This window comes from Leucopleurus acutus, assembly GCF_964270905.1.
Source record: "Leucopleurus acutus genome assembly, chromosome: 15".
NCBI lineage: Eukaryota > Metazoa > Chordata > Mammalia > Artiodactyla > Delphinidae > Leucopleurus > Leucopleurus acutus.
Genome location: NC_139157.1, coordinates 2870247 through 2896531, shown reverse-complemented (window position 1 = coordinate 2896531; position 26285 = coordinate 2870247). Strand labels below are relative to the sequence as shown.

General features: G+C 47.8%; 1 protein-coding gene across 1 annotated transcript in view; it reads right to left on the bottom strand.

Moving 5' to 3' along the window:
• The window catches only part of RPS6KA2 (ribosomal protein S6 kinase A2), a gene marked incomplete at its 3' end in the record, with an annotated part of 158609 nt that extends 136384 nt beyond the window's left edge, over nucleotides 1–22225 (bottom strand). Inside the window, exon 1 of the mRNA XM_082855962.1 lies at nucleotides 22099–22225. Within this exon, the coding sequence (XP_082712088.1) occupies nucleotides 22099–22197 (99 nt within the window). The 5' untranslated portion in view covers nucleotides 22198–22225. The remainder of the gene's footprint in view (nucleotides 1–22098) is intronic.
• Nucleotides 22226–26285: the final 4060 nt, after the last annotated feature.

The following is a 26285-nucleotide window of genomic DNA, read 5'->3' as shown; positions in this document are numbered from 1 at the left end:
CTAGCGTGCAAACAGCAGACTTCTGTCAGACAGGGTGGGAAGGCCTTCTGGGCTGGCGCCAGCTGAGCTGCAGGTGAGGCTGGGACGCACGCGTGGTCCCGCGGACCTTCAGCCAGTCACGGAATCATTTGATACCTTCACGGCCTCACCTGCAGGGCAAGTGAATAAAAGCACTTACATCGCGGGGCTGTCGTGAGGATCAAACATAAATATGAGTGGGAAGCAGCCACATAGCACAGGGAGATGAGCTCGGTGCTCTGTGACCACCTGGAGGGGTGGGATAGGGAGGGTGGGAGGGAGGGAGACGCAAGAGGGAAGAGATATGGGAACATTTGTATATGTATAACTGATTCACTTTGTTATAAAGCAGAAACTAACACCATTGTAAAGCAATTATACTCCAATAAAGATGTAAAAAAACCCCATAAATATGGAGGCTGCTTAGAGCACAGTGCATCTGGGGCCTGAGGAAGCCAACCACTAAGAAACGCGGAGATTCCTTCAGCAAAGCAATGGTTCACGTTACTCCAGACCACAAAGAGGCCCGCGCAAGCCCGCCCCACCTAACGGGCGCCGGCCGGGGCTGTGCACACAGGCTCCCCGCGGCTGCTCCCCTACCAGCTCCACCAGGGGCTTCACCGGCGTGGTGTCCTCCCTCGGAGCACCCGTCCACTCTCACATTCGCCATCCTACCCCCTCTGTGCCTCTCCTAAAACCTCCCCCCAATCAGACGTTCTCTAGAGATTCCGGCTGGGTGGAAGCTGCAACCTGCAACAAGTCATCTGCATTCGGGTCCTGGTGCCCAGGGTCAACGGACATGAGTTCATTACATCAATGAAGAGCTCCGCCCGCAGAGACTTCTCTTTCTTCGCAAACCCTAAGGTCTTACGGTTGATTTACAATAGTGGATTTATGACAGGTAATTTATGCCATGCATGTGACAAAATCTTACAGCATTCATAATTACTGCAAGAATATTACTCTTGTCTCCTTAATTCGATTATACGCCACTTAAAAGGCAACCCTTGGGTCATCACTTAGCCTTGAAAACAAGATGAAATGCGGGGTCCTAAAGTTCTGGCTTGGAACTTAAACTTGCTTGTTTAGGCTTAATCCAATTAAAATATCAGAATTTATCTTTGTAAGTTTCTAGTAGATTTTCCTATTTAAGTTTTAAAATATCATGCTTTCTCTCTAGGCACTTAAAATTTGATATGACATTATAGCAACAAATGAACATGCAGGCTATGATTCTAACTGTGAAAGGGCTGTGGGGTAGGCGTTTGAGATAGAAATGCAGGCAGAAACACCCATACACTCCCTGTTATGCATTCAGCTGAGATGTTCTAAAGGTGACATAAAATAAAAATAGCATACACATTTTACTGAAAAGAGCAAACCCAAAGATTGCTTTCTGTGGTAATAAGGCCTGAAATGAAAATATATGATCAATGGGTGAGATATAAAGGCTTTATCCTGCCAAAGACATGACAACCCAAATAGAAAGCTTTTTACTTTGCAGGCTGATACGAATTTAGCCTAAGGCGCAAAATCACCACCTGTTATCAGATCATTGGCCTCTGGGTCCTGATTCCCTACTGCAGGTTCAAAACCTTGATTAGCGTTTACAAGAAAGCAAAGCCAGTGCAAGGCTACCCTTGCACTGGGATGGGACGGGAGCGAGGCAGACTCCACACATGAGATTCTTCAATCCTCTTTTGTTATAGCTACAGCCCTGGGTTGTGGTTTCAGCAATTCCTGCCCATTGGAAAACAAGATGGTGGATGCAGTACAAGAATAAATAGATCAGATTTCAGCCAACTGTACCCGATTTCTTTTGAGACCCATAGACCTGAGTACTTGTAGGAGTTAAAATGGATTCCTTTGAAATACGCCTACCTGTTCACAGTGGGGAACCCAAGCTAAGGGTCTCCCTTGCCTTCCTTGCTTTATCACATGAGAAAATCAAGTGGCCCTGTGAATTCAATTCTTCAAAGATATGTCCCATAGGGGCGGGACGGGAATAGGGACGCAGACCTTCTAGAGAACGGACTTGAGGACACGGGGAGTGGGGAGGGTAAGCTGGGACAAAGTGAGAGAGTGACATGGACATATATACACTACCAAATGTAAAACCGATAGCTAGTGGGAAGCAGCCGCATAGCACAGGGAGATCAGCTTGGTGCTCTGTGACCACCTAGAGGGATGGGACAGGGAGGGTGGGAGGGAGGGAGACGCAAGAGGGAAGAGATATGGGAACATATGTATATGTATAACTGATTCACTTAGTTATAAAGCAGAAACGAACACACCACTGTAAAGCAATTATACTTCGATAAAGAGGTTAAAAAAAAAAGATATATCCTGGACACAACACCCATCTGGAAATCTGGATGTCCAAGCAGGGTTGGAAAGGGCCTTGAAAGTGACTGCAAATCATGGTGGGATGATGGGGTTAACAAAGAAGTCATGGCACTTATGCCGCAAATGATACCATCAAGAAAACGAAAACACAACCCACAAAATGGGGGAAAATATTTGCAAATAATATAGCTGGTAAGGGACTTGTATCCAGAATATAAAAAAACAACTCTTACAACTCAATAATTCAAAAATCACCTACTATTTAAAAAAGGTGATCTGAATAGATATTTCTCCAAGGAAGATGTGGCCAATAAACACATGAAAAGATGCCAATACCACTAGTCATCAGGCAACACAACCCAAAACCACAGTGAGACACCACTTCACACCCACCAGGATGGCTCTAATCAAAAAGGTGAGCAGTAACGAGTGCTGGTGAGAAACTGGACCCCTCGATCACTGCTGCTGGGAACGTAAAGTGCTGCAACCACTCTGGAAAAGTCTGGAGGTTCCTCAAAAGCTTAAACATAGAGTTACCATGTGACCCGGCAATTCCAGTCCTAGGTATCTACCCAAGAGAAATGAAAACATATGTCCACACAAAAACCTGTTCACAAATGTTCACACCAGCTTTCGTCACAATAGCCAAATAGTGGAAACAACCTAAATGTCTATCAGCTGATTCCTGGATAATAATATGTGCTATGTCCACGCAGTGGAGTATTTGGTGCTCAAGAGAAATATCTGCTACAGCACGGATGAACCGTGGACACACTGTGATAAATGAATGAAGCCAGTCACAAAACACCACCTATTCTATGATTCCATTTATATAAAATGTGCAGAACAGGCCAACCTATAGCGATTAAAAGCGATTAGCAGTTAGCTTGGGCTGTTGGAAGGAGGGGCAGTGGATGGAGAAATGGAGGGTCATGGGCAATGGGTCCAGAGTTTATGTTGGGGTGATGAAAAAGTTCGAGATTGTGCTGATGGTTGTACAGCTCTGTGAATACACCTTGGCACTGTACGCTTCAAAGGGGTGAATTGCGTGGTATGTGAACTAGATCTCATAAAGCTGTTTACAGAAACAAGAAAAAAGTCATAGTATTCAAGGGAACTTAGGACAGAACAACTACTGAGGTGATTCAAAGGAGAACTTTCTTGGTACCTTCGATGAAAGTGCACATTAAGAAACAAAGCAGCGTCCACGCTTCTCATGTATCTGATTTTAATTCTGCGTCAGTTCTCAGGAAAATTTTTGGAATTTTTCACAAAGACAGCCCCCCCACACACACCCAGGAGATATCGGCTGAATGTATGATGGGCTGTCTCCCAGGATATTTGCTTACTGACAGTGCAAGAGAATTTAGGATGGGCATTTAACACATTTTGGAAACAGAGTTTCCAGGGTATAGACAACCCTCCCTTAACAATGGTATAAAGCAACCACACAGTTTAGAAGTTGGATAACTTTAATTGTATGTGGTAACAAGAAGTATCTCTATATCCAAGAAAACTTAATCCAATTGGGTTCTACAAAAATACAAAAATGTTTGGCTCAAAATTCTTACATCTAATTTAACAGTCTATCAGTACACGGAAGAAAAAAAATCCCCATCCAGAATTTCCAGCTACAGATGCGGAATTATTTCCGTCTGTGAGGGAGATGAAAGCGGGAGTAACTTTTGAGTCTCGGGGAAAACATAACGTTTTGCTTACCGTTTAGATCTAAAAGGCATATATGAAAGCATTGTCCCTGGATCCCGCACAGATAGAGGCCACCCTGCAGAGCTTGGTAAAAGGGTCTGAGGACTTCTCCCCACGAGCCTGACAGAAGGCTCCCTGACCCCTTTCCAGCCCTGCTCTGTGAGCAGAGACCTTCTCAGTTGTGGCCCCTCTCTCGGATGGGGGTGTTTATTCTGTGTCTTCCACAGCTGATACACAGTTAGACGTAAAGTCATGTTTATTCCCAGATCCAAACAACCAGGACGCTAAGGACATTTTTTAAAAACAGAACTTTTATGAAAGAGAAAAATGAACTAAACGTGAATAACTAAACAATTTAGGATGGGGGACTGACTCTGAAGCACAACTTCAGGAATATACAGTAGGGTCAGCCCAAAGCCAACCTGGCCTCTGCTGACATTTGGAGAGAAGAGAGCAGGCTGTTCTGTCAACTTCGCTCTAGGACTAATGTGCAGAGACAATAAAGGGGACAAGGCTGCTATCTAGTTGCTTGTCTAGACTGGTTGCTTTTCAAACTGGGGTTCTCTGGGACCCTGGGGTCCTGTGATCTGGCCACAGATCGATGGGGGAGGGGGGAGGCCACAGGGAGGCCAAGACCCTCTCATCCCCTTGCAACCAAAGTGGCTCTTCTTCAAAATCTGTTTCATGTACTGCAGTTCAAACGCTGTTTGAAAACAGCGTTCCAGTGTAATAGACAAATGGGAAAACCTTGATTCAAATTTACTATCAGGGTAATTACAGAAAGGACCGCTGAGCTGCTTGACCGTTAGATCAAATGATTCCATCGTTTTTCTATGATACTACGGTATGGTTATAGCTACGGTGCTGGACCACAATGTTGGATATTTATATTGATGACCTAGGAATATGGAAACATCATAAAGTACATTCTGAATGATCAAAAGCTTAATTTTATTCAGAGAAGTTTTACTGCCAAGTATATTTTGTTAATTTGTACTTACTTGGAAATGGGGAATTCACAAACTAGAATACTCATGTAATCAGATAATATCCGTCTACACTCTTTCAAGATAAAGAGAATTTAGTAGCTTTAAATCACTTATTCTTGTTCTCTTTTTCTATCCTTCTTACTCTTTTTTTTCTTGTTTTAATTTACTTCTCCACTCCCTTCTCCTTACTATATCTCTTGCTATTTATTTCAACACAATATCTTCCACTACTAAGTAGCTTGCTAGAAACAGCAATATTTACTGGTAAATACCACGTAAAAAAAGGTCTTCTGAAATGGCTCTGTGAGCGTGAAGGCAGCTACTACAGGGTGTGGCTTATCATTTAATAAATGTATGAAAGCAAGTCATTATTCTCCAATCAAGCAGTATGACACCACCATGGAAGAAAATGAAAAGGCTCTCTCTTTTTCATCCCTGTGAATAAAAAGATAATCAAACCAACACAGACACTGGTGGCAGAGCGAGGCGCAGGAAATTAATGTGAATTTCCTGAATTCTGAAGGAATTAGCTGTCCATCATTTATAAGCAAAAATCAAGGACGCAATTCAAAGGAAAGAACTCATGACGGTTAAAAAAGATAAACTCCTATGCAATTAGGTTACACGTTCCATGATGCCAAACACTTAGAAATGCACTGAGTACAAAGTTTGTGGATACTTCCAGGGTAGAAAAGGCTGCCTGCTCACGAGTCTTTATCTTATATATCATAGTTTTGTACATTGTTTTATATAACAAATTCTTTCTAGCAATTTATCAAAATGTGACCACTACAGTTAAAAGGTAGTGTTGGCAAAAATTTGGATATAAAAGTATATGAAAAATAATGGCAAAGAAAACAATGTTACAGTGTTTTCACAAAATGTATTCTATAAAATGAATATATGCATATCCATTTTTACATAGTTATATGGCTGAATAATTTTAAGAGCAGGAAATTAAGTATAATAAACAAAATACTCTTTCTAGAATCAATACCACTTCTATCTTGTTTTGAATCCTTATTTCTTTAAATTATTATTTACATAGTCTAGATTTTAGACTGGAGATAGTTGTGACAAAGAAAAGTAGACAGAAAAGGAACAAAAGTATTCTTAGACCCACTAAACACACTGAAAGAATGACTGCAAACATAAAATAATACATTTCAGTTTTTAGCACAGAGAACTATATTCAATACCTTGTGATAAACCATAACGGAAAAGAATATGAAAAAGATTGTATATATATACAAATATATATACATATAATATATATAATATATATATTATATATAATAATGTACATATAATTACAAACATATAATAATATTATAACTTAATCACTTTGCTGTACAGCAGAAATGAATACAACATTGTAAATCAACTATACTTCAGTAAAATCAATTTTAAAAAACACATCAGTTTTTTAACGAATAAAAAAATTTAATTTTAATGTTCCCAATTTGCCATCTCAATTAAACTGGAAAATCTGAAAAAAAGTCTTTCTACTATGTTTTGAAACATAAATTTAAAGGTATTATTATATTTTCCAAATAATGTATGTTATTATCCTATGACGACACGTCCCTATTCTTCACTGACAGCCATCTGGCAGAGTTCTATCTACATTTGCAAAACTATTAAATATACCACATATGTCCCTTCATCCAAATGAACCAACAGCACAAATGCATCAGCAGAACCCAGCCCCCAGGCAGAGATGCCAACAGGCTGTAACGACCTCTGCGGACAAGTACAAGACTCACTTGTACTTTCCTCATCCTGCCTCTCACTGGGACCTTTACCTCGGGACACAAAAGGTGAGCAAAAAGGAAGATGGGGACATGCCTCTTCTGCAATTATAAAGGTAACAACAGAACTGTGTTTTATGGCATCTGGAACCCTGGACCTGGAGGGGCCGGTCCCACTGAGCTCTCGGGTCCCCCGGGAGAGGGCCAGGAAGTATTCACACGCTCACTCCTTCACCACTTATTTTAACTGAGCACCTAGGTACACCAGGCACCTGCTACAAGGCAGCCCGAACCTTAAACACAATGTATAACCTGTAAGCAAATCCCCTTGTGATTTTTTTTAGACAGAAAACATCTTCAGGAGAGCAATTTCCTGGCCAGTGTGAATAGAACAGAATTATCTGGTCTAAATGTGTTACTTTAGGTCTAGTATATATCACAGTGGTTAAAGGCACAAGGTTTGGAGGCAAATAGAACCAAGTTTGATACTTGATTCCCCACTTACTATCAGGACGACCTCAGTCAAGTTATTTGATCTTTTAATATAGTTGCCTCATCTATGAAAAGAATATAATTGTACTAATTTTTAGGGTTCTAGTAAAGAGTTAATTAGATAGTAAGTGTATTGGGACGATTCTATTTGCGTAAGAGAAAACCCAAAGCAAACTGGCTTAAACAATAAGTGGAAGTGGTTCGATCACGTAACCAAAATGTCCCAAAGTAATAAGGACTTCAGGCATGGGCTGATCAAGGCTCCAACCTCATTTCTCTACGGTTTTCTTGGCTCTGCTCTCCTCTCTGTGTTGGCTGCTCTGTAGGCTGGGTAACCTCCTGGTCTCAGAAAGCTCCCAGGCTCCACGCCTCCTTGTTCCTCCACAGCCGACGAGCAAAGGTCCCAAGTTACATCCCATTTTGACTGTCTTGGACCGCACGCTCAACTCTGAGCTAATCACCGTGGCCAGGAAACCGCCACATGCAGTGTGTGCACTCATACACACACACACACACACACGCATATAGTTAAAAACATATGTACATAAAAACTTAAATATTTATAGAGAGCTGATCATTTTAATCTCCAGGTTGTCAAAGTGAATATTTCAAACTTGTCTTTGCCGAGAAAGAAAACTTGTATTATTTAGTTTTCAAATGGTTCAGACCCCTTCACCTTAAAACCTATAAAGTGCATGAAAGACCTATTGGCTGGAAAAATAATAGTCATTTTAATCCTGATTTTGTCTCTACTTTTTTTCTCCCAGATGGAAGAGCTCTGGGAGTGAGAGTATCTGTCACTACTTCAGTGGCAGATGTGTGTCTTGGAAACATGAAATGCACCTGAACGGTAATTACGGATAACCATGTCTTTTCAGACACAAAGGTGAGTTGCTGATGCTGACATAAGACTGTAAAAGAGTGACATTCATAGAATACGCTGGTTACGAAGAATTCGGGAAGCGAAACAAACACTTGTAAGTTGCCATTCTGGATTCTTTCATCACAGACATTGTAAAAACTCTTAAAATCAGTCCTGTGGGCTCCTAAGAAAAGTTTTCCACTGTTGTGTGCATGACAGTACAGTACCTTCCTACATTTCCATAAAGCTTTCATCGTTTTCAAAACTCATCTTGCCCCACCAGTGGGCCAGGGATGTCCCCGCTGGGCTGGGGGGAAGGCACAAACGTGGATCTCGAGAGGGGGTGGGGGGCTGGCACGGGCAGCCAGTCACCTACGTACAAGCATCCGCTGAGAGCAGGGCCACCTTGCTCTCCCTACCTGCTGCATTTGCTAACTGCACGAGAGGCACTGTGAATCCGCGAAGCACATGACTTTGTGCCCAAGGCCCCTTTCCAAATCCTGTCTGCTTTCTCCTACAGTTTCCCTTTGCTGTTCCAGCCCTGGATGCCAGGCTCTGCCCACTCGTCTCAGGGAGGGCTTGGGGCGGCAGGAGGGATGTCTTCGGCTGTCCCCCAAGAAGGGCCTGGAGATTCCCGGTCCTGTCCTGCCGTGTCCACCAGGTATGACATAAGCAAGGAATCCGCGACTCCAGTATTTCTGGTACCTCGGTCATCTGCTCCCTACCAGCGCATTGGCGGAATCCCGAATCCTAGCTCCTCTCACACGCTTCTGGGTCCCCTACAGGAATGCAGCCTTCACCCCAGGTTCATGTTCTGGAACTTCCCACGCCTTGTGCCTCAGCTACAAACAGGGCAAGGGCACCAGAGGGAGGAGCTCTGTCTAGGATCCCTGCTGGCAGCTCGCTGACCCTTCCCTCTTGACTGTGTCTAACCCTATGACTAATTTAGCCAGAAACAACTTCGGGGAGGCCACAGGTGACACTCGGTCTATTACCGGGCTAGGCGTGTGCTGCTCTCACGCTCGGGGGGTGAGGGCGGCCAGACTCTACAGTTTGCATGTAACTGCTTCCCACATTCTGGTGTTTTGCCCTAAGCGGCCGCCTCAAATCTCCTCAATGCCAGTCCCGCTCCTCCTCAATGCATCTGCCTTTCTGTGTCTGTCCCGCCTGTCCCTGCTCCCTCATGGCCTCTGCTGCTGGCTTCTCCCTGTTTCTTTCACTCATCCTCCCCCTCCTCTTCCCTTCCCTGTTTCCCCCCTTCTCTCTCCTCCAGTCCCACTCCTCTATTACCTTTCAAAACTAAGTAGCAGTTTGGTGTTATCAGGGCTCAGAGAGAAGGCTTAGCCACAGGGAATGGAGCCGTCCATTTGTATTAAATTTTCAGAACCCTTCCTTATATTTCAAGCCTTTAGTGAAAAGCATGCACCTGAATTTTCTAGGTTGGAAGGGAAGTTTGATTTAGTAGTCAGGAAAAAGTCCAGTCCTGAAATGTGAGTGCCTCTGCCTGGAACCCTTCACTTGAAGTGGCATTTGTAATTTTTTACTAATGCTTCTGATGTTGTATTTAATAAACCCCCTGACTGCAGCATGTCTGGCTGCCGCTGGTATGCAGGACCCGAGACCGGTGTGCGGGACCCAGTGACCGGCGTGCGGGACCCTGAGGCCGGCGTGCCGGTCCCTGAGACTGGTGTGCCGGTCCCTGAGACTGGTGTGTGGGACCCAGTGACCAGCGTGCGGGACCCTGAGGCCAGCGTGCGGGTCCCTGAGGCTGGTGTACAGACTAGAAGCTGTGCTGCAGGAAGCTAGGACTGAGTGTCGTAAACAGATTGCAGTGTAATGGGAAACATGGAGTTGTTTTTGTTTTAACTAAGTGCCCGCCGGGGCCCCTGGACAGGCCATTCCATCTATTCCTGGCTAGATCCCTGCAGGCAGGTATTGTACCAATTTTCAGAGGAGGAAACTGAGCCTCAGGAAGGGTTAGCTGGCCACCTGCCCACGTCACACAGGTACTAAGTGGCTGAGCAGCGACAGAAGCGTGGGGTCTCCTCTGACCCCACCGGCCGCTTGTGTCACAGGCAGGAACAACCTAGCTGGCTGTGGTGCAGGTCAGGGTGAGGGGTGAAGCCAAGGTGGGAGAAATAGCCACACGGCACTGGCAAAGGCTAACCCCCTGCACAGCCAGCGACCAGCAAGGCACCCCTGTTTCCTGAGCGGGGTCGGCTCAGCCACACTCCCCACGGGGTGGGTGGAGCTCCTGCTCAGGGCTGGGGGCTGCTCAGGGCCGGAGACGCCAGGAAGACAAACTGGACCCTGGGCTTTCGGGCACCTGCTCCCGGGGCCCCCGGAGGCCGGCTGGCCTTGTCTTGCTCCTGCCTCGGCCTGGGCCACACGCCCAGGACGGCGGAGCGGAGCACAGCAATCGGCCCGCCAGGTACAGGGTTTGGGGGGCCGCAGGTGGGGCACGCCAGGGCCTTCCTACAGGGGCGCAGGCTCACGTGCTCCGTGGGCTGCGAGCCCAGGTGTGGCGCTGGGAGCAGAGGGCGCCCAGCCGGCCGCTGTGTCCCTAAGGAAGGGGTCCGAGGTCCCACGCACAGAGGGAATCCTTCAGAGAACCGGGCTCCTCCTGAGATGAGGGCACTCCACTCCCTCTCCAGGGCACAGTCGTGGGCTGGTAGGCTTTAAACTGAAATCGCGCATCACAAAACTCAACGTTAGGAAGTCAAAAGCTTTTAAATTTGACTAGAAATTGCTTCAAGATGTCATAAAAGCCATCTTCCTGGAATTAACCCTATTCCTCTGTAAGCACCGGCTTTTAAAATAAAAGCCCCCTTGACTTTTACCGTTTTTCAGTTTTTAAAAATTGCTAGTATTCAAACATTTTGAAATTTCTGAATTTGCTTTTAAAATGTTGACAGTTTTCACCCTTCGAAGATATTTTACTGACAATTTTTTAAGTAAGGAAAATGATTTCTTTGGCTTTTCCATACTTTCTCCTGCAGGTGACACTCTCTCAGCTATACTGTGAATGTAGATGAGACATTCCTTCTATGGAAGCTTTTAAATGCCAAACAGCAGACTTGCAGTTTGTGGGTCTACCTCAAGCGGGCGTGAGCTTTTGTAACCGCTTCTTAGTTACTTCACTTCTACAGAGGTTTTAGTTCGCCACAACTAGTCTTAGGTCAAGGCCATTTCTTTCTACTTTTTAACCCTCTAAACGCAAGTCCTACAGATAACTGCCAGGCACACGGTGAATGTTCAGTTAATACCTAAGACGGAAGTTCCGAAAAGACCTCCACAGACTTCTCACGCGTTGACCCAGAAGGCGCGCACCACAGAGAACACGCGCGCGGGACACAGCAGGGCAAGGGTCCCGACAGCCACCCACAGCTGTCCCTGGACACAGAGCCACCGGAGCCAAGCCTGACGTGTCCCAGACCAGCCACAAGCTGGCTAAAGAAGGTTTCGTGCAAATTCACGCACAGCAACGAGGCGAGGCTCGGAGCTCGCGCAGAGGTGCGGGCGGTGTCCACACTGAGGATGCCCTCAGAGAGGACAGGGGTATCTCCCCAACAGCGGAGGCAGCGCGCAGCTCCCGGACCCGGCCTGGCCCCGCGGGATGGTCTGTGATTCAGTGAACTTCCTTAAACCCAGAACTTGACGGAAATGGGTGACAGAGCCCAAGCCACCGGGAGGAACTCTTCTAGTGGCTTCTCTGCCCAGCACCCTCCTCTGGAGATGGGGTGTGATGAACACGAACCGCCCTGGCAGGCTCCGACTCTGGCAGCGGGCTCCACGCCACCCTGGGCCACACGGCAATGAATACTCCTCCCCAATTCCCACAGACCCCCCCCCCCCGTCCAAATCCAAGTGCCGCAGGCCAGAATCTTCGGAAGAAAGTGATGGCCCTGAATCTAAGCCATGGGTCAGCTCAGAGCCAAGGGGGAGGCTGGGAATGGAAGCAGGCGGATGGGTGTGGGCTGCCATGTGCCTGAGTGGCAGGCGTCACAGGAGGGAGGGCACGGAGGGGCGGCCGCAGATGGAACGGGCTGGGGGGAGGGAAGGAGGGGTCTCACGGAGGGGGACAGGGGCTCTGCGAGCTCACTCAGCTGGGTGGGAAGTGGAGGCATTGGCAAATGTCCGTCCCCCCGCTGAGCATAAACCCCATCCTCGTGCACGTACACAACAACTACAGCCGGTTCATTCTGACAAATCAGCCTCACTTCCTCACACCCACTGCTGGAGTTCCACTGTGGCGAACCTCAACAACGAGTCAAGAAGAAAGTGGGACACGCTGATGGAGGCGTAAGACGGGCTCTAAGTACCCCAGCTGTCCTGCACGCCAACCCTTCACAGATGGGCTTCATCATCTTCTGACCAGGTTCAACATTTTTATTCACATCTCTGTCGGGGTGGATTCTGCAAAGTCTTAATTGAGTCACACATCAAAATTCATGCCTTCAGGGGCTTCCCTGGTGGCGCAGTGGTTAAGAATCTGCCTGCCCAAGCAGGGGACACGGGTTCGAGCCCTGGTCTGGGGAGATCCCACATGCCGTGGAGCAACTAAGCCCGTGCACCACAACTACTGAGCCTGCGCTCTAGAGCCCACGAGCCACAACTACTGAGCCCACGAGCCACAACTACTGAGCTCACGTGCCACAACTACTGAAGCCCGCGCGCCTAGAGCCCGTGCTCCGCAGCAAGAGAAGCCACCGCAACAAGAAGCCTGCGCACCGCAACGAAGAGTAGCCCCCACTCAATGCAACTAGAGAAAGCCCGCACGCAGCAACGAAGACAACACAGCCAAAAAGTAAATAAATATATAAATAAATTTATTTTTTAAAAAAAGAGAGAGAATGAAGAAGGGGAATCCTATTAAGAATATAAGTATATATAAAAAAAAATTCACGCCTTCTCTTTTTTGCTGAGATCTAGAAATACAAAAGTCACGCCCAACCTCACGCTGCTTCTTGGGGTTTTCTGGGGTGAAGGCAGGGAGCAGTAATCGCTACCTTGTTCCAGCAGCCCGTCTGCCCTGTTCCCTAACCTGATTACAAACTAAGCAGGATGCAAGAAGCCGAAGGTGTTCTAAAAGGAAGTGCTCCTTTCTGGTTTTTCTGGGTTTTTTTTCTTTACTTTATCTTCAAAGTCAACCAAACAGTGTCACTGTAGCAAGTCAAAAGGCAAGAGTGCCTGTCCCCTGTGGCCCCCTTGCACGCTCAGCTTCGGGGTCTCGGGGCACACAGAGCCCGCCCAGCCGCCCAGCTCTTGCAGCTCCTCTCTGCCGCTGCCCTCCCCACCTGCACCCCCAGCCTCCCTCCCGCCAAGGCTCTCCAGAGCACCTTCTCCGATCTGCGTTCTACTCACTTTTCAGAATAAGAAGCTTTCTTAATTTTTCATTCTTAGAAAGTCCACACTGTATTTTGATTGTCCACACTATATTTTGCATGTTAAATATATATCTGGAGGTTAATATTATATCTAATATAATATTATATTAGATAATATAACTAACTTTCCTTAGTCGTGGAAAGTTTGCAATTATCCTGGGCCAAAAGTGTTAAAATTGGGACCTGAATGAGCGATTTCCTAGGTAGTCACTAGAGCATTTCCACCGTAGGCATTCCAAAAGAGAGTCTTTCAAAGTAAATCCCTCCATCCCTTTTCCTTAAAGATCTGACCGCACGTTTTAAGGAGTAAAAGCCACCTCGGGCAGCCTGGTGTGGCCTCGGTGTCCCGACTCAAAGAATGTCACGGCTTACGTTGACTGCACAGACACGTCAGAGAGGTCCCGGACTCGAGGTCTGGCTAATATCCACCCGAAAACCCCAAGACTGATGATACGGCACACAGATCACCCCAGCGTGTGAGGCAGATTTTTCAGAGCTTTTCAGTCTTATTCAGAACCTTCTTTTCTTGGGCAACAGGAGGAAACATGCAGGCCAACAAAGTAAACACTCCTCTGATTTGTGTTTTTGAATCTTATTAATTTAACATAGGAGAGTAGACTAGCCAAAAGAAAAAGCAGTTCTTCTCCCTAAGAAGCCAGGTCATTTCTACCGGTTCCTCAGCCCCTGGCTACAGGGCTGACACGAGGAACAGCATGAACCTCTCTGCTTTACAAGAGCTGCTGTTTCCATGAATTATGTTTAAAGTGACAGCAACATGGATGAGAGCGTCACTCCCAGGAAGCTCAGCGTAGCTACAACCTAGGAAAGCTAGCTCCGTGGTGACAGTACTAACTTGAAACAGATGAGTCCTCAGAAGCGTGAGGGTGAGGAGGCTGGCAGAGGAGGAAAAGCCTTCTTCCCCCATAACGTAGTGCACACCCCTTTCCAGACGGGGTCCAATCAAAGCCAGCTTATTTGTGTGACATCACAGAATGCCAAGGGCGAACTCTTCCCTGACCAGGCGCATTTCACCTTCTACGCATTTAATAACCTGAGGACACAGCATTATCACGGGGCAATCCCTGTTTTGTAGCTGAGGAGACAGGAGCTCAAAAGCATGGAGTGGCCTGGTGGGGCTGACAGCAGAAGAGGGAAGTGCCCAGGGCCAGGAGAACAGCAGATCCGGGCACATCCAGTGGAGGGAGCATGGGAGCCCTGGGCCGGGGAAGGGGGCCCAATGCAGGGCGAGGGGGAAAACACCTCTGCCTGGCCCACGGGGACAGAATCTTGGGGCTCTTAGGGGGAGGGCGGCCTGCAGACCCTAGGGACCTTTGCAAACCAAAGCTCGTGGAGAAAGATAGGCTGCTGTTTGCTGGTCGGAATCAAGTAGGGCTCTCTGATCAGTGCTGTTCCTGGGACCCCCGTTAAGAGATCTCAAGGAACACATGCAAATTACTACTAATAATAGGTACTGCTCGAGAAAAATTATTCTGGCACTTGTTAAAGATGGTGAGGAAGACTTTATTCAAGGGACCACTGCAGCGGGGCTTGCCGCAGGGGTAAGAGATGGAGCTCGGACCCCACACAAGAAGGACATGTGGGGATCTGCAGCAAGGGGCAGGTGCGGGGCGGTGGAGGAGGGCAGTTCCTTCTAAACTGAGCTGAAGGCAGGTCAGGGTCATCTCATCTCACCTGGGGATGTGGGGATGGGGAACTGGACCAGATATAGAGGTGATCAAAGGCCGAGGATGGATCGGGGTGCTCTCTAAATCAACTCAGCAGAATTCTTGCTAAACCGGGTTTTGCAGGCCCTGCAAGGATGACAGAGAAGCCCAAGGTCCGGCCGAGGTGCAAAGAGGGGCCGGGGAGCCGGGCTAAAGTTTGAGGGAGGAGAGCTTTGTCAGTGCGCATCTCGGTGGTTCCAAACACTGGCTCTTGCCCACTCGGTGACCAACCACGGTGATGCGGCCACTGCAGTCACCCCCATAGCCCGGGGGGCAGGTTCCCAGGTTTAAGCATAGCTGCACCGCCATTACGTCTCCTTAGCCAACTCATCAGCAGGAAAGGCTTCCTACACAGCTGCAAATCAGATACGATGAACGATATTTTATACTGAATACATTTGTGTCTGAGCCATTTGCTTGATTAAATCACACTGTAGCTTAACAGACTATTTGTTGATAATTCCTACTTGACTTTAATTTAATAGCTTTTACCAGTGAAAATATATCAGCAAACATATGACGCTGGGGGAAAAATACAACACAACAGAACCCAGCGTCATCGGAAATAAAGGCAGAGCATTCTAGACAATGCTTTTAGTGCTGCACCGGCTTCACTTACTTAACAAGCACAGAAGCTTGGACCAAAGATGAAGAGCATTTCTGGCTAAACTGCTGGTTACCAACTGGATTTCATACAGAACAAGCTCACCCCCAGTCTCCCTCCATTTGGAAGGAGCGCTCCCCACTGGAGCCCTGCACTGACTGATCCCCGGCTCACAGGCTCACTCTTCACCTCCTGCCCAAGCCCCTGCTCTCTCCCTGCCTCAGGGTTCCGACGCCTCCTACCCACTTATAAACTTGACACAGCTAGGAAATCGCCCACCCAGCATGCAAGAAACAGAGCGAAATCCTGGGGAAGCAGCAAGTCAGATGATGTGGACATCAGATATTCCCGTTTTCACTCAGTGTGATTTCAGTTTATTCCTGTACTTCGGAATGCATGAAAAATATACATAAAGAGTCTTTGCTGCACCGGGGTGTGTGGTGGAAGACTCTCAGAATGAATAGGTCAAAGAGGTGGAGAGAAAAAGGGTGAATCTATGAAACAGACTCACAGACAGAGAGAACAGACTTGTGGTTGCCAAGGGGGAAGGGGTGAGGGAGGGATGGATTGGGAGTTTGGGATTAGCAGATGCAAACGATTATATATAGAATGGATAAACAACGAAGTCCAACTGTAGAGCACAGGGAACTATACTCAATATCCTGGGATAAACCATAATGGAAAAGAACATGAAAAAGAATGTATATATGTGTATAACTGAATCACTTTGCTGTACAGCAGAAATTAACACAACAATGTAAATCAAGTATACTTGAATAAAATAATTTTTTAAAAAAAGGGGTGAAGTATGGGCTTCCCTGGTGGCGCAGTTGTTGGGAGTCCGCCTGCCGATGCAGGGGACACGGGTTCGTGCCCCGGTCCAGGAGGATCCCACATGCCGCGGAGCGGCTGGGCCCGTGAGCCGTGGCCGCTGAGCCTGTGCGTCCGGAGCCTGCGCTCCGCAACGGGAGAGGCCACAGCAGCGAGAGGCCCGCGTTCCGCAAAAAAAAAAAAGGGGGGGTGAGTAATATTTTGGGTTGTCTTTTCACATATTTTTAAATAAAAAACAGTACTTTGGGGAGTTTTCTTGGATGTTAAGGAGAGAAAAGTATGTAATGAAATTGCAAAGATAAGGCAGACCACCAATAAGGAATTAAGTCTAGTGTCTTCAAAACAGAACAAAGCATAAATAGGCAAAACAATAAGCAAGTTAAGTATTCACTAAAATGGACTATTTCTCGTGGTCTTCTCTGACTTTTTGGTGTTGTTATTGCTATCCAAAAGCCCAGCAAAATCAGGATTAACACAGGATTTCTTCGGGTGCATTTACTGAAATTACCTGTAAATTATTTTTAATTAGAAATGGTTTTCCTGGAAACCTCCCAATATCAAGAAGTTACCAGTGCAGGACCAAGAATAAGCTTGAATGTTTAACTTTCCAGGAAGTTTTCTTTCTTTTTCTTTTTTTCATGACCGGAGCCAACACGGCTCTATTTGCTAAGAGTCCCTTAACATTTAATTTATTAGGATACCATGCTTCCTTTAAAAAGGGGTAAGCAATTAAAATATACTCATGTGTGCACATGTGCACATAGATAATGCCTGATTATCTGTAAGCGCTGGAAATCGGAACAGATTGACAATTGATGTAATCAGACCCCTGAACTCCAATGATGCCAATAATTTCACAGGACTTACACCCTACATAGCGGGCTTCCATTTACGTCTCTGCCTCTCTCTCTCACTAGATGTTAAGTTCACTGAGGGCAGGGATCAGACCTTTATATCTCAACTGCTTTGCACAATGCACATGGTATACACTAAAAAGTCTGAGTGTGTAGATAACTGGGCTAATAAATAGATGAAATCCCTCTCCACTCAACAGTTTACCACTATCAATACCCCAGAGAGAGGACTTGTCTTTTGTCCTTCTCACTCACCCGCAACTGTCTTTCAGTAAAAATGTCAAAACCAGATGAAATGATAGGTAAACAAAGAGAACCAACTTCCCGTCTTCGGTGATAACCTCAAGCAAAAGAAGCGTTCCCTAAATGAACCGACACTGAGTACTGATACGTTTAGCAGATTGGTAGATACATGAACCGACACTGAGTATCGATACGTTTAGCGGATTGGTAGATAAATCTTACCCCAAGTAAACAGTATCACTTTTCACTAGCTGAAACCCAATATTTCCTCCCAAGCCTTTCCTGGCCAACCTCTCTCAACCTTCCCCAGCCCCAAGGCTAGGCTCTGGAGTTGGCTCACACTTTGGAGGTTCTCCCGGGCTACTGAAGAATGAGGAGGCGGGCTTCCTTCCCAAAGCTCTGCGAAGTCAGGACATTGACGCTGGCGCAGGTCCTGACTCTAGAAGCAGCCTGAGCTCTGGGTGCCGCGGCTCCAGGACCTGCACTGTAATGCATTCTCGGATCCCAGGGTGACAGGCAAGATAAGGAAAAGGACTATCACCACCCCAGCCAGAAGACGGACTGGGGCTGTCATCTTAGCAAATGGGGCCAGTCCTATCGAATGAAACAGGCTGGAATCCAGCCTGGGAGGATTGATCTCTGCCTATTCTTCCCCAAGGCACTCAGCAAGGGCGCCTCAACGATTAATTAATTACCAGGCTGGGAGACAGCACGAGCCATGGGCTCCGCAGGCCGAAGGGGCAACCTCAGCTTCAGACAGAACCAGCAGACACTGAACAACATGAAAAATATCAGTGAACCCGGGAAAGATTTTATCAGTGTCCATAGCTAACAATGACTGATTATTGATTTTATCACCCAGGCTCCGCATTAAGCCTTTACATATGGTGGCTCAGACCCCTCATACTAACCCCGAGAGGCAGGAACTACTACCATCCCCATTTCACAGTGGAGAAAACTGAGGCTTAGGGAGCTTAAGGAACTGCCCTGCTGTGAGAGGTAAAAGTGAGAATCCAATTTCAATAAACCTGACACAAAGCCCCAATTCACCTGGAACTTTCTAACTTCCAGAAAAGGTTTTCTAGAATAACTTTAGGTTACGAAGCACATTCCAAAATAGCCCCTAGAGTCGTTTTCTTTTAAAGCTTGTAACAGCCTTCATTCAGGCATCATCTAATACTTGGTAAACGCCAATAACCACGCAACCTGAAATGGCTAAAATTAATAATAAACAGTGCATGCTCTTATAGTAAAGAACTCCCTGTCAAACACTTTAGGAGCATAAGCAAGTCATTTTGCTTCCCTGGGCCCCATTTTCTCATCTATGAATGAAATGGACAGTTAGATGAGGCAATGGTTACACCTTCTAGAGGTACTATGGCTCTCAGGCAATGTTGTCAATGACCTGATATCAGAGCTTTCTCGGGGGTGAGGGTCTGGCAGACGCTGAGCCCTGAAACCACTCTAGGCCATGCGCATAGAAATCTGTGCAAGACCTCCAAGTTGCCTTTAGAAACCCCCAAAATCATCCTTGTCAGAGTCCAAGATCTAGCCGTCTCAGCTGCTGCAATGCTGATACACTGTAAAAACATTTAAGCTGTAATTCATAAACTGATTCCAAATCTGATCAAACAACCTGGCTTCTCTGGTGGTTAGAGTTGACCAAATGCTGAGTTCTAGATCGGAGGGTCAAGTCAAATTTAAAAGCGAGTGTGAAACACTAGGCCTCTCCCTAAAAGCCTTTTTGACAAAGATGATACTGTTTCAACCTTAAAGTAAGTACTGTTACTTTCCTGTTAATATCACTAGATTTTGAATGTAAAGAAAACAAAAATTTTCAAAGTCTCTGTGTATATTTTAAAATATAAATTTCACAGAAAGAGTTTAAAAATAACCACGATTCTTTTTACAAAATGAGTTCTCTTTTCCATTAGTCCAAACAGAGGACTACATACATATCCCTGTTAAGTACTTTATATGTCCTACTTCTCAACCTCAAATTATTGACAAACCTGCCTCCTAATTTTCACAATGTTTGGTGAGTGCTTCTTGGTCTATAATCTGCTCTGACTATACAAACGAATAGACAGGCTTCTTTGGGAAATGATGGAAGGTAGCCGGGCAGGAACATGGAATTTACTGGACTGAAGCACTGGTCAGTCAGTCACTCATTCGATCCCCCACTAGGTGGGGGCGCCATGAGGCCAGGGCTGCTCCGTCTTATATTTTTTGGGCCTACAATGCCCAGAAAAGAGCTGCACACATAGGAGGTTCTCAGTAAACACTTGCAGAGTGAATTCGTTGTTCGGTTTTCAGCATGATTCTCAGGTTTTGTTCTCAGGGTTTTTCCTCCCTAGCAGTAGAATGAGGAGAGTAACACATGTCTACCTGGATTTTCACAAGTATCAACTGCAAGCAGCTGCTGAGAGCATCTGCAAAGAACAGAGCACTGTTATCAGTGCTGGGCATCTTTATCAGACCTTCTGTCCAGCCCCCAGCACAAGCACCTGGGTCAGACAAGTGCTCACTGACCACATGCTGACAGACTACATTTCTTCCTCGTCGGCTTGACCTTCTGCATAGCTGATGGTTTATTTATAGTTTTATTTTGTATACAGAAATTTTATTTTCACATTGAAGCAACATCGTTTCTAAGCAACACTTGGTTCCTATTATATATTTTTTTGAGGCACTTCCACAACCCGGTTCTCCTTGCCGAACCAGAACACCAGAGGTGAGTATATCGTGCCGAGAGGACTCCTGACTCCACGGCTTTGCCAGCGTTTATGCCCCTCTTCTTAAACGACTCCGGGACTTTACTGCCTCGCCTTGACAAGGACAATAAATGGAAGGAGACAAGGCGCTGAATAATAAACTTGGCATTCCGATGAATAAAGACATACTAGGTATAAAGGTGAATACTTCCTGAGTTTCTATTCTTGTCCACTTTCGTTTTTTGAGTGCCTGAGACCCAGGAAAATGACTTATCTCAATGAACTTATGCTTCATCTCTGTCAGCATGAGGTTTAAAGAAAGCCCTCCTCCACAATTTAATGAATAGTTGTATTTGTTTGAAAGATATGTTTTACCCTCAGAAACCTAACCTAGTTCTTAAAATTCTGATTTAGTGATATCATAACAGAAACTTTCTAAACAAGTAATTCCCTGTTGCTTTCATGTCTATGCCTGAGCTTTCCCTAAAGCCCTCTTAATTGTTGCAGAACCCATGCCTGTATCTAATATCATGGCAGCCAGGACAAAGAAACTCAAGATGAAAAATGTGACATTGTTCCAATTGATTTGACTTCGTTAGAAAAAAACACATCAAAACCTCCATAGGTGCCAGCCTTGTGGCACAGGCGAGAGCAATGTCAAAAGAAATCTCTAGGCTGTGTCATCACCTCCCACCCCCTCCCCCCAAACCCCACAATGTCTTTTTCTTTTTTTTTTTTTTTTTTACTTAAACATGCTTCACAGTTAGGTCATCTATAGATTCAACCATGTACTCTGGACACTGGGATGAAGAGAATAAGATGTGATTGTTGAAATACAAAACACATTAGAGAACCGTCCACAGATGACTTGGAAACCTGAACATGACATGATGCAGGACCCGAGAAAAGGACACTATTTTCAGGGTCCTCTGGCTTTCGGGACGAATCTATATCAAACCCCGAGCTGCAGAGATATTGCATCAGGCACTTTACTACTGAGCACCGTTTCAGACTGGTCCAAGTAAATTGTGTTGCTGCCTTTTTTTAAAAAAAAAAAATCCCTTTTTGTCAATTCTACACTGATTTCAAATACACGAACAACCTACACTACATGGTAGTATCTGTGTGGCTCTGGGTCAAGGCAAATAAACCCGATCAACACCAGTCTAGGGTGGGGCTAGGCAGGTTCTGTACTTGGGACTTCTGAGGTGCCACAGCGAGCGACACGGGCTGAAAAGCCCTCCCCACCCGGAGCACCCCTGTGGGCACCCAGGGTGACTACCCCAAACCCTGCGCAGAGCGTGTAACAAAATTAGTTAGAAATTCAATGGGGGCAAAGTTTAGTCCCTGTTGAGGACCCGAGGACCGGTCCAGTTATCAGTAAGTCCCAACAATAACGTTCCGTTTTAGGAAAACCGGACCAGCTTTCAACTTTAACTCCCTGACATGGATCTCAGGGTGACCGTGCATGTGACAATAGGAAAGGGTTCGGGATGTATGGCCCCAAGACCCGCAGCATCCTGCAGGTCGCGGCGGGGACCTGGGTACCTGCGCGCTCAGAGGCTAGGGCATTTACCTCGAGTCGGCTAAGACTGGAGCTCTTGGAGCGCGACTTCTTGCGCAGGTACACGGAGAAGAACCTGCGCACGGTGAACTTCTTCATGCTCAGCTCCATCGCCCGGCGCCCAGCCGCGAGGAGCAGCAGGGCCGGAGGACGCGCATCCCCGGCGCATCCCAGGCGCGCGGGGTTAGGTCCGTCTGCGGGCGCGAGCGGTCGGGAAGCCCGGCGCAGCGGCCATCGGCACGGGGCGCGGGCTGCGGGCACAAAGGGCAGGCCGAGCCGGCCACGGCGGCCGGGGGCCCAGCGCTCCCTCCTCCTCCTCCTCCTCCTCCTGCCTGCGAGGACCAGCCCCGGGCAGCCCCGCCCCGCCCCGCCCCCAGCCACTACTGCCAATCAGCACCTGCCGCCCCGCCCGGCCCTCCGCCACTACCGCCAATCAGAGTCCGCCGCCCCAGGCTCTCCCGCCCCCTCCCTCTCCCCCTCCTCCTCCTCCTCCTCCTCCTCAGGCCCAGGAAGGAGCCGGCCCCCGCCACTACCGCCAATCAGAGCCCGCCGGCGCGCCCAGCCACGCCCACCTCCTCCTTCTCAGCCACTACCACCAATCAGCGCCCACCGCCCTACAGCCCCAGGCTCTCACTTCTCCTCCCCACCCCACCCCCCCACCCCCGCCTCCAAGTACTCGCTCTCTGCGGCTCTGCCCCGCCCACCGCCCCCTCCGCCAATCAGCGCCCTCGGAGGCGCATGCCTGATGAGCCCGAGGAGGACTGCTGCGCCGCGCGGGGAGGGCGGGGAGGCAGCTCAGCTGCGCCTGTCGCTTGCTCTCTGTTCTACTTCGTTGGCCTGTTGGGCTTTTTTCTAGCTTGGGGTGTCATGTTTTCTTTCCTTAAAGCACCCATATACAGACTTTGGAATCATGCTCTTCTGTGCCGTACAAAACTTTAATTGCTGATTAGCAAACACTTCTAGAACCTGGAACAAAAGGGTGGAGGGGTGCACCATGAGCCTGCCCACGTGCGCTCCGCACCTCTCCTCGCCCCTTGGCCCCTGCGGCCCTCTTCTTGAGCCCGTCCCCGCGGCCCGGGCGCCCGGCCTGGGGGTCCGCCAGTCCTTGCCCGGGTGATGAAAGGATCCCCACACAGCCCGGGACGCCGGCAGCCAGCTGGGGAAGCCTCCCAGGGCAGTGTTTGGAGAACAAAGACACATCCGTTCTCCATGACCTCCGACTCCATGTATAGAAAATTATCCAAACGGATGACTTATCAGGGCCTAAACACAGAGTGTCCTGAGTCAGGGCTCTCAGAAACCAGCTGCAGGGCTGCAGCGGATTTGCCTTAAAGGGGAACACCCTTTGGTTTTCTTTTTTTCCTAGAAATGCTCACCAGAGGGCTGTAGGCAGTTCCAGATTTGTGAGCTTAGGACTCTGTGCAGCCTTTTGTTTTCCTCTTGTGCACTGTCCACGTATTTTTATGTTTAAAACAGGGCCAAACAATCTCTTTAGCATACTGCCACCAGCCCCTGAAAAGTCCAGAAGCATTCTTGCACCCGCTGCTGTGTGCCAAGTACCGCTTTGCTAGGCAGATTGTGAAAAATCTACATGTCATATCATCCCTCGGCTTAATCAAAGGTCGCATTAATACTTGTGTCAGGCTATCTTTGCTGAAATGTGTAAAGGCAGCGGATGCTCCCAGATAAGAACTGGTCGGTTCGTGCTGCATCTGGGTCAAGAGGTGAGGTCAGATAGTCTCCCTGGGGTTCAGTGGTGGGAAGAGCACAGTTTCGCATCACGATGCTGGCACTGCCACTTCCTTAATTGATGAGCTTCAGCACACTTGCATGTTCTGTGTTCCCACCTGCATCCCTAAGATGAAAATATGCCCCAAACCGGTTCCTGCTTCCCGCAAGGATTCTTCTGCTGGAGGGCCATTATCCCCACGCTGGGAATGAGCTTCCTACCACCCTGGGTCTCCCGCCACCACCACTCAGATATCCCAGCTCTAAGCAAACAAAGACACGCCAGGGCTGTGCCACGTTGCTTCTCTGGAAAAGACAGCAGCTGACGGACATCAGACATCGGGCTGGTCACCTGCTCCAAGAATGAGGAAGAAGCCGGCTGTGGGTAGACGGTACAACTAGTCAGAGACAGGAGTATGGTTTGTCAGTGATGCTAGCTCAGGGGCACCCTGCTCAGAGCAATAGCCTTGGGGCAGGCTTGTGTTTTACCAACAAGAGCATTTTGAGACTTCCCTGGTGGTCCAGTGGTTAAGACTCCACACTCCCAGTGCAGGGGGCCTGGGTTTGATCCCTGGTCAGGGAACTAGATCCCGCATGCCGCAACTAAGAGCCCATATGCTGCAACGAAGACCCGGTGCAGCCAAATAAGTAAATAAATAATTTTTTTTTTTTTTTTTTAAAAAGAGCATTTTGACCTGGTGTAACAGCACTGGGAAGGCAGGGTCTTATGGGACATCCACGATCCGTCACAGCTGAGTGCTACAAAATGGCTCTACTGAACTTGGACATCTCAAAAGAAAAGAAAAAGCAGCTTCCATATTTCAACTGAGAAATTCATTTCATTGCTAGAACAAGTCTGTTTGCCCTTCTGCCAGTAAAACAGAGGTATATCAAAGTCTCTGGCAATCATTTACCACCAAACCCTCCAGACCACCAAATCTGGGGTAGGTATCAGGGCCCACTTTAACTTGGGTCCAAATGATCCCTAGCAAATTTTGGGAAAGAAGAAGTGAGCTTAATAAAGGCTGGGCTGGTGCCCAGATGATGGGGTGGGGAAGCCTGGAGAGAAGACCAAAAGCTCAGCAGACACCTGATCATCTTGAGTTTCTCCCCGACTTAAGCACGATTGGTCTGGGACTGAATTCCATGGCTAATGCTGCTTCCAAGAGAGGACCAGACTGGCTGGTGTGCATTCGATTCAGTTGAACACACGATTATGAAGCTCTTCTGAGCACCTGGCCCAGTGCTTGGCCCAGGGGAAACGGACGTGATTATGACGCGGCTCCTGACCTCCAGAAGTTCACGGCCGTGTGTTAGAGAAGGAAAGTGAATAGGCAAATCGGATGCAGGTTTTACATAATGTGAAAGAAACATGTAAGAAAATGCTACAAGAACAGAGATAAATGAGGAGCGAATCCTAACTGGAGAAGCCGAGGAGGCGGCATTTGGGGTGAGCTCCGCGGACAAGGACGCGGGTCCTGGACAGACAGAGGGGACGCGGTCCCCAGCTGCGGAAGAACAGGATTATTGAGAACTTGGAACAAACAGAATTTCATGATTGATGAACGGAAAGTAAAGTCCCCGATACACAAGAGGTTAATGATTTCAGAATTCCAAGGATGATAACCGACAGCCTTCCAAAGCCCTGGAGCCGCCCCTTCTCTGGGAACACAGGACGCCCTGGGCAGGAAGGGGAGGGAGGCTTTCGTCAGCAAGGTGACTGGCAAAATCTGCGCCGCTCCACCTTCCCTCCCCTCCACCCAAAGGACCTTCCGGGGTTGGGGGGTGCCCCCTCCTTTACTTCAAGCCCCACCACGACAGCTGCGATGTGCTGGGGCCTGGCTTCTAAACGAGGGAGCAGGGCGGCCATGGCCCCGGGGAGGCACCAGGAGGGACTGCTCACGGAGTGGCCTGCGTTCCCAGGGCTTGTGGGGAAAAGGATATACCAATGTGTCCGACAGATGAGACGTGGCCGTGCAGGAGACGGGCACGTTTGGAGGTCCCTGAGGCCCTGCCCGGCACCAGGCCCAAGGCTGAGGGAAGAATTCTAAGTAACCCCCAAAATGAAAGGCGCTGTCCTGTAAGTGGGCTGCAGTGGGGAGGGAGGGCACGGGGGGAGGGTCTCCAGCCACAATAACCTTGGAAGAAGACGAGACAGCTGACCATGAGAGAAGGGGTCAGCTGGGCCAGGAGCAGTCTAAGTACGTCTTCATCTCTCCTCTCCTCCCGCTCTGACCCTGAAAAGGATGCTGCAGGCTTCCAGTGTGATGGAAATTCAAGCTCGGCAAAGAGAATGTCTGAGTTTGATCAGTCCTAGGACTGGAAACACTAACTTCCTGATCAAGTTTAAAACCTAAAGTGAATGCAGTTGTCTCTTGTTCAAGAAAGGGAAGGAAAGCCGTCGAAATTGCCAGGGTCCTTTCACTGTCCACTCTTCCGACAAAGAGTGGAAGGTGTGTGACGATCCAAGC